At 32.9% G+C, this 9,478-nt stretch overlaps 1 protein-coding gene across 1 annotated transcript; it reads left to right on the top strand.

Moving 5' to 3' along the window:
- The first annotated feature begins 2,904 nt into the window (after positions 1–2,904).
- On the top strand, positions 2,905–7,655 carry LOC129216373 (major facilitator superfamily domain-containing protein 6-B-like). The gene is made up of 2 exons (XM_054850590.1): positions 2,905–3,616; positions 7,492–7,655. The coding sequence occupies exons 1-2, from the start codon at positions 2,905–2,907 to the stop codon at positions 7,653–7,655; spliced, it is 876 nt and encodes a 291-aa protein (XP_054706565.1).
- Positions 7,656–9,478: the final 1,823 nt, after the last annotated feature.

The raw sequence follows: 9,478 nt of genomic DNA, 5'->3' as shown, positions 1-9,478 counted from the left end.
TGACATACAGCTGAAGTTTTAGGTAGAAATTCAGGAATGTTACATTAAAATTAATATTTAAAACGTTATTGAAGAAGCAAAATTGAATTAAAATCTCTTTCAAGGTTTGTCTTTGTTGGATAGTTAAGTGTCCTACGGTCCAGTTGGTTGAGGTGGATTTTTTAGGTAAATAATTCCTTTTGGGGAAATTCAGTTTAGAACTATTACCGCGGCAGAAGTAGTGAATTGAAATACAGTCGTATTACTGCTGCAGTGGTAACACAACCCTAGAGAAATGAACTCTCAGAAAGTTATACTTCAACTTGCAGGAGCCGAGGTACAAAAAGTTACATTAAGTTAATCAATTACTTGTTTGTTTGAGCTACTGGCGTACAAGTACATTTATGGATGCAGTTTATGAAATAATTGTTAATTTTGATAATGGTATTAATAAATAGATTTTTGATTGAATTTCATCAGAACTTACATCATTTAATATAGAAAAAAAGTGGTGAATGCTTCAAGTGTTGGATAATAGATTATACTTTTTGGAAAGGGAATCTCAAATTGTATATTTAGCTCACATTCAAGTCTTTGTTTCTCGGTTGTGACAGCGCCAAAAGAACAAATTTTGTGATATAAAAAAAAAGTGTTACTGCGGAAATACACTTTGTCCTGTTGAGTGTTCATAACTTATGTACTATTTCCATGGTATTTATTCATTCACTCCATCACTCTTGTACTGCAAAACTCATTTTGCAATTTGGGTAAAGTTTTGCAATTTGGTAATTTAGCACCTAAATTCTTGCATGTAGGTTGTAATCGCCTTACAAATACACGTGATGCTCTACTACTTTATTATTTATGATACTATGTATTAAATCAGTAATACACTAGAATGAATATTATGCTCTGTTTTTTTTTTATTGGTGATGGATGGAGAGGGTTTATAAACGGTGCTTAAAACGGAGCGGCAAAACCACTAGACATGGTACTGATTATCATTGGTTAATCCTTCGTGTTAGATGTTCATAGGACACTTGAGCATAGTACATGGTGTACATAAAAGGATATCCCAATGCATTTTAATGTCACCACTTGTAAACCTTGTCAATTGTTGGTTCAAATCACGCTTATAAGAAACTCGACCAGTTTAGATTAAGTGTAGGTGCGAGTATTGCTTCGTTTTATTGATTGCAGCCCAACTTAAACACGATGGCGACTTTTCAACGTAAACCTGTTTGTGTTGTACAATGATTAGAGAATGAACCTGTTTTTTTTTTTTTTTTTTTATGGTCAACTTGCGTTTTGTTTCAAGTTTAGTTATGATCTATGGGCGAAAAATATCCGCCAATGATGTAGTCGATTGGGAACGACAGGATATGATTGTAAAGGGAAAAACTCGGTACGTCCAAAGTGCTTCGTATCTTTTTAGTCGCAAAAAATATGTTCGGAAAACAAGTCTTGAACTTCATTTGCAGGAAACGACAGTGTGGAACGATTTAAGACAGTTACACAGTTAACCGTACAGTGAACTTAAGTGAAAAGATAAGAACTTTTATAAGGTTGTGTACCGTTTAACTAAAGATACACATGCTGAACATAACTGCTCGGAAAACTTGGTCAGTTTACTTCAATTTACAGCATAATTTTCTTTTAATATTTTACAACTTTACTACTTAATTTTAATGAACTATTGAGATTAGGAGACTATTTTATTTGCACCCTATATGTATGCTTTTCACATTGGTTCATGAGGTATCGAACGCGTCCAAGTAAGTAAAATACATCCATTTATTCGAAAACATAATTTTCTATTTTAGTGCTTTTAACTCAGTACTTTTCAAGAGTTTTTTTTATTGAGTGTTTCGTGCTGAATACCAGATTTCTATTTATACAATATCTCCAGAAATGACAAATTTTTTCAGATTTTTTTAAAAAATAATTATTAATATAGTGTTTTTTTAAACTTTTGCTTAGAACAGGATTCCTATTTGCTTCTCTAAAAATAATCAGGCATTTCGCTGTACTCAGAGTATTTCTCACTCTCGTGGTAATTTTAACGTGACTGCTGCTTACTATCTGAGTGAGATTGCACCATTTTATGTCATAAGTTTTTTTTATGTGCAAATTAGTGGTTAAGCATTAAATCTGAATATAAAAATGACTTTTTAATGTTGAAGTTTGTGTTTGATCTCTAAAAATATTTTTTGTAAGCACATGAGTATTGTTCTACAAATTGTCTCTTAACTATGCAAACCATTTTTTTTTTTACATTGTAAGCTTCACGTAAAATGCAACAAATTTTTACCTGAGTATATTTATAAACTTTGAAAATTTTCAATACTTAGTGCTTTTTTTCTTCTCTCTCTCTTTTAGGTAAAAGAGAGAAGAGTTCACGAAAAATACAGAACAACCCATAATCAGAAAGAATTTCCTTTTTTATTTGCGTTAAAAGAAATTTCTAATACAGGTCTGAGCAGTCTACCTTCGAAAACGTGTTGTCATGAAATTAACAAAATTAAGTGCAATCTTCATTGTTTGCGGAAGAAAATAAAAGGAAAATGTTACTCAAATTTTCCGCACTGTGCAGATGTGAAAAATGTGTATAACTTGCCTTGTAAACTTAAACATAGAATGTCACAAATCAAGAAATTCTCCTATCAGTCCAGATACTTCAACATTTCGTACGAATTCAAACTTAATTTGAACCAAACTTTACTGAATACAGTTACGTTTACAGAGTTCCCGATACTCGGTAGAAATGAGACGCTGAATGTTTTTAAACCCAAATGTGAAGAGTTGTCTGATAATTGTTCGTTAGAATGCGATTACCATTTTGACACATGTTACAAGAAAAAGGATACCAGCGAATACGACTCTCCTCAATTCTGGATGTTTACTACTTACTCCATTTTGAGTGTCATGGCACAGGGTGCCATTTATTCACTTTCCGATACAATATGCTACGAGAATTTGAAAAGCTCTGCTACTAACTATGGACACCAGCGGTTCTTTGGAGCCATCGGTTGGGGGTCATTTGCGATTTTGACAGGATTCTTGAACAGCTTAGCAAATGATGATCTAAATAGATGCTATACTCCTGGTTTTTATCTCATGGTAGTTCTGTCAGCGTTTTTAATACTGAATACCCATCATATCGATATGAAGCTTTCATCCCATAAAATAATTGATGCTAAACCAAAGAATTTGTACGTATCAAAAGAATTTTTATGTTTCGAAGTCTGTATTCTTGCTTCTGGAATGTTGACTGCTTATACGTCGTGCTATATGATATGGTACATAGAAAACTTAGGTGGTAGTCAACTGTTGGGTGGATTCGCCTTGTCAATTCAGTGTTTACTTGGCGAAGCTTTATTCATGTACTTCTCCGAGTCGCTTATTTCTACTTTTGGACATTGGAATATCGTGACAGCAAGTTTCCTTACATTTGCTGTCCGGTATTATGGCTACTATATGTTGAATAACCCGTGGTTTATTCTGCCTCTGGAAGTTTTACATGGTATAACTTATGGATTGTTTTATTCAACGATGACTTCGTATGCAAAAGAAATAGCCCCGGCTGGATCGGAAGCTACAGTTCAAGGCATATTTAGCGGGACTTTTCAAGGATTGGGTAAGTAGTAGTTTGATAGATTATTTTCTTGAACGGCAATCTATACGCCTGTTAAATTTTCATTTCAGTGGGGAAACCTATCTACTTACTCGGAGTCTTCTGATTAACTGTACAACTATAAAATATACTTTGATTAGTTGATGTGAAATTATTTGCCTGTTGCATACCGAAATATATTTTCATTCGAGTTTCAATATCCAACAATCGCTAAACAGCCGATATCGATGATTTCCCCTCGTAACAGGGTGTTATTTTCTAAAGACGTTTCAGAATAAATCTTAATTACCCAAAAGAAATTTTTAAAAATCCGTGTGAATTCACCGGAGTGTATTTTCGGTAATAATGAAAATAGTAAATTCTGCGCACATTAGTTCTGTCGAGTGTTAATGAAACAGTTCTGCAACTTTCAGAGTTTGCCATTACCAACGCTAATATAGCCATCACTTTCTAATTCACAAGCATAATCAGTAGAGAAGGGCGACTCAAAGCAGGTAGGTTTTCAAAGAACGCTCGAATATTATAGTTTTTCAATTTTTCTCGCAACGATTTCGGTTTTATTTTCTAGCAGTGTCTTCAACTTCAAAATAAAAAGTAATTTTTGCATTATTTCAAACCCAATATTTATTTATTATCAAACTTTACAAACATTTGAAAAACCCGCTTTGCCCTTTAAAGGTAGCCCAAAGCGGGTAAGCTTAACTATTTGTGATTTGCCAGTCAAACATGAAATTATAAATGATTAAAATAATTGACTAGTTACCGACCATTATTAAAAATATAAAAAAGTTGTACTATTCCAATTAAAAGTCAGCACATTTGTTTATAAAACATAAAGAAATAACTGATTTAACTAATATACTAATTAATTGCCATCCTAAAAAATAACTTTTTAAAGGTACACCTATCCTATTGAAATAGAAAATCTAAGTCAGCACACGAGTCAAGAAATTATAAATAAATATATGATTAAGTCCTACACCCGCTTTGCCCGACCCGTTTTGTCCGAAAGCACGTTTTTTATTTCAATAATTATAACCTTAAATTCAAAAAAGGAAGAAAGGAAATGACTTTTGTGGGTGGATGGTGACGTAATATTATTGACAATAAAAAAATAAGCTGGTCTTCGACTGATCACAAGTTATATATATTTTTTAATGTATTATTTTATTTTAATTTTAAACCTGGTTGCGCCATGCCGTTTCACTACTGCTTCGCTGGTACTGATAAAATCTCAGAGGTGTTCATGTAAACGCGACATGCGTATACATCGCCGCTTAGACACCAGAAGAGGGGGCATACGAAGGCCTACCCGCTTTGAGCCACCAACCCCTAAACGTCCAAAATAATATTTTTCTAATGAAACTAACTTTAAATGATTAAGTGATGAGCTAAAATAAAAAAATCCGAAACGAATAATTACTAGCAATCGTTTGGGAAGCATTGTATATGTTGCTGTGAAAGATTGAAATTGTTGAATGTCAACATTCACTGGCTAATGTGCAAAAATATAACTTATTCGATGCTTTGCAATCGTTATTCTTTTATTATCTTATAATCGTTATTCTTTTATAATCGTTATTGTTAATTATCTTTTGTTTTGCTTTTTTCCCCTTTTTAATAAATTTCATTTCGTTTTTATTATTGCGATTTCGAGTTTCAGACGCGATCACGGACATCTAATAGGGTAACGGCAGCAGGCACAGACATGCTTAAGACATCGCTCTCAAGTTAACTAATTTTCCGAGACTTTTAACGTATTTAGACTTTTTAAACTATTTTTCTATCATGCAAGAACGAACGTTTTGCTGCTTCTGGATACTCTGAATTAGTTTATTCTATTTCTATTTTCTCATTTTCGAAGAAAAGTCTGAACCCCCCCCCCCCCCCCCTTCCCCCCTCAGTAACAGACACCGAAACATCTGCTGATACCCAGCAACATGATGAGGAAATGACGAGTAATATAAAAAATTCCCTTTTTCTCTTCAAAATGTACAACAGTTCTTTATTTTTAGAACGAAAGCCTCATTATATTCAAATGAACATGAAACATCAGTTAATCTCATTTTGGCTGTTCATACCCTTCCACGAATGCCTTGTAAATACCAACTGTATCATAAAATTCATTCTGATAACACTAGATGCCTGCCCAGTATTCATGAGCCACAGCAACAACCGTTTTACCCATCTAAAAGGTTTAGTGGGTCATTCTACAAAAAAAAAAAAAAAAAAAACGCGCCTTTTTAGGTTTAGGGTGGTTAGTTTCAAAAATATTTCTTTTTAAACACTTTTTTATGAGATTTAGAAAAGTATAACAAATTTTGAAAATGATCAATACAAATTAATAATGTTATAAAAAATTTTAAATGTTTTTTTTCACTGAACGGAGGTATACTTGTATGCCTCTGTTACATGTCTCAACACATTTCTTCCCATGTACGTTTTCATTTATTTACTCAATACAAAAAATATAACAAATTTAATAGTGGAATTTGAATCATTTGATGTTTTTATAATAGGTTAAAAGAATTATGTTATAAAAAAAATACATAGCATTCATAATCTTTTGAATCACTGTCACAGTATTTCTTGTATCATTCGTTCAGGATTTAATTAAGTAATAGAATTTCCTATAGACGGCAGTACTGGCATCTCACTACAGAGGTTTAGAATCACAAGTTAGCCCTTTTCAACTCTGGGTCTTCATAGTGAAGCTAAAGAACTTAGTGTGAAAGAATTTCAGCATTGTTCTCTTTGAAGTCAAATAGGTCCTTAACTTTGTTTTATTTTTTTTTTCCATTCTTGATTAAAAAAGGAAAGAATTGTTTGTGTACAAAAAAATTTTATAGTTGAAATTTAATTACGTTTTTAAAGTAAATTCTAAACAACATGTTGCGTTAACCCTAAATCAACACAATGTGCATAGCAAAACATAAGTACTTGTATCCTCCGTTTCTGCATAGATGTAATGGAGGATATACAATCAGAAATGGAGCATACAACTTTCTTTAAAAATCCATTTTAAGAAAGATGTGTTCATTTTAATCAGTTCAAATCGTGTTCGAAAAGTTTAAAAATAACATTTAAAAAATATATTTATTATCCGTTACCCTCCGTTCACATCCAAAATTTGAGCTGCAAAAGAAAGTTGCAAAATAAGAAATAAAGAATGTGACTAACTATGTGAGACTAAAAAGGTGCCTAAAAGGAACAATATCAATTAACTAAAAAAAAAATTTGAAGTTTTTTTTTTCATGATTTCCAACTTTAAAAACCTACGTTTTTGTATAATGACCCTAGTATTTAAATACAAACTTACGACTGCCTGTTACTGGAGCCTTCTCATTAGGGTTGGGAAAAACATAAGAATTCAGCAAAAAATACTAAACATTTATTTTTTTTAAAAATCTGTGAATGTTAAGTATATTACCCTGCATGAGTACACACACCCATTCCTTTTGAGTTGTTCAAAAGCAACTATTATTGAATGTGTGTAGTGTCTGTTTTCGAAAGCAAAGACTAGCACTCAGGACGTATTCCATTTTAAAAAGGGGCGATAGGTTGAAGATGGGCACTTTCCGCTCGCACTGGATGAACTGCTGAACACGTCATTTTGCACCTTTTACTTCAGGGCTTCCCTCCCTATTTTGATAAAATCAGAACAGACCCGACGCATGCGCAAATTGGCGGAAAGTCTCGGCTAACGAAAACAGACAGTACAAGGATGTCTAGTGGAGTTCACATTAAAACGTCATTTATTTATTTTCGGTAGAAATAAATCCCTGATTGTATGATAGTTGTTATTACAATACTGTTTAAAATTGTATTTGCGGTACTGTTCATCAATATTTTAATGGCAGGTTTTTTCGTCCCTGCAGGTACTGGGTTTGGTAGTTTTGTTGCTGGTACATCGATTGATGCATATGGTGGCAGAATATCTTTCCTAATTGCTGCTATTTTTAGCACACTTGCTGCTCTGGTCAGTTCCTTATTTTCCTTTATCGTGAAAGATAGCAAGCCAGTTTTGATAGAGATGAAATAGGTTTTTCTTGTATCCAAAAGGTTTCAATAAGTACTTTTATATCTGTTAAAAACTTTGTGTGGCCCATTGATTGCATAACAGATTGTTGTTTTCGTCGATTTTAAAATTTATTTCTTGTTGCTGAGCTGTGTACATGGTTGGTATTAAAAAATTTTACCTACATGGAAGTTTTATTATTTTACATACAAATGTTTTGATATTCAATATGCAGGGTCAGCAAAAAGTATTAAGCCCACAGCATGTACGAAAAGAAAAAAAAATGGAGGTACACACTATTCATCTGTTTGTTGAAAAGACAGCACAACACAATGGAGAGTATTCATCTGACGTCACTGCAGGTCAAAACCGGCACTGCAGTGCATTGTGGGAACTGTAGCAGACGAAAATCCGGTACTACAGCGTATAATAACACTTGAATTTATGCGGCTTATAAACTCTTCTTTCCATTTAAAAATGAGAGGTTTTTTAAGTTTTTAACTAAGAAACTTTGTAAAAGAATGATGAACGAATCATTTAATACGAAATAATCTCTTTATTATCTTATTTTCATGGGTTTAAGCCTCTTTGGTTCCTCATCAGAAACATGGTTAAAATTCGAATTCTCGTTTTACTTTTCCTTTTTCTCGGCATTTTTCATGCAGTCATAAGTCTGTATAAGCCCTAAGCATGTTCAGGATGTGCATGAAGTCCGGTTATCCTTAAATAAAACAAGTTTTTTTTTCTAGCACTACTAACACTGCGTAGTTGATCAAAATACCCGCAGAAGGACAGCTGATGGAACCGTTGCCAAACCGTGAATAAGGTCCATTTCAAGCATAAAGAAAAATGTACCTGTCTTAAAGCTGACATCTTTACTAATAATAAAGCTGAAAGTGTGGATGTCTGTTACGCACATAGCGCCTAGACCGTTCAGCAGATTTTCATGAAATTTGGCACAAAATTAGTTCTTGGCATAGGACAGAGCCCCTTGAAGCAATTTTCTTATCTATTCCAATTTTAAGAACATTTTACCGAGCAAATTATCATACCGTAGACTAGCAAATTACCATGCACGAGCAAATTAACATAGGAAATTGGCGAGAAATTCATCATCTATTATTTGTAAATATACAGGCGAACCAGATGACCATTTAATTTTCTACTACGGGCAAAGCCGTGTGGGTACCATTATTGTTTGAATAAATTAAATATTGAAAGCATTACCATTTTTTAAAATAATTTTAAATGATTTTTTTTCTTAAGAATAACAACTCTTATACTCGGGTCATTCCATATTAAATCAACAAATGGGCCGTGCCGCACTATTTTTGATTTCGATGAAATTTGGTAGGTGACATGTACCGATATTCTGTACCTCTAAGCTGTTATATTTTGTGCTTGAAAAAAAATTATTCCTGAGATATAGCTGTTTTTTTGCTCCACGGATGAGTAAAATTTGGCATTTTTGATCCTCTTTCAAAAAGCTCTAGTAAATTCATTTAAATTAGTAAGAAGATCAAATACGTCTTGTTTTTAAAGGTGAAAGAATGAACTTTTATCTGTGCATAAAAAGAAAAGATTTAAGTTAAGCCTAATTAGAAATTTTCGTTTGTCAAATCATGGTTGAAAAAAGCCGTTTTCGTCATTTTGCGCCTAAAAAGTCGATGAAGGACTTTCAGTAGAAAGCTAATTTTTTTTCCTGTTGCAGTTATTTATGCGTACTAGAAGCACAGAAAAAAAATCGATTGATATTAGTGGTCCTTCATGACCACTATATATAATATTTTCCCAATGAAAACCAATTTTAGAATAGATTAGAGTCATTAAAATTGGGCATTTTTAAT

The sequence above is a fragment of the Uloborus diversus genome, chromosome 1 (genome assembly GCF_026930045.1).
Source record: "Uloborus diversus isolate 005 chromosome 1, Udiv.v.3.1, whole genome shotgun sequence".
Taxonomy (NCBI): domain Eukaryota; kingdom Metazoa; phylum Arthropoda; class Arachnida; order Araneae; family Uloboridae; genus Uloborus; species Uloborus diversus.
This window is presented reverse-complemented; position numbering and strand designations above follow the sequence as displayed.

Excerpts from the sequence above, each read along its gene's own strand:
- LOC129216373 (XM_054850590.1), top strand. The coding sequence starts at position 2,905 with ATGGCACAGGGTGCCATTTATTCACTTTCCGATACAATATGCTACGAG. Across the intron at positions 3,617-7,491 it reads CGGGACTTTTCAAGGATTGG|GTACTGGGTTTGGTAGTTTT; the intron begins GTAAGTAGTAGT and ends TCGTCCCTGCAG.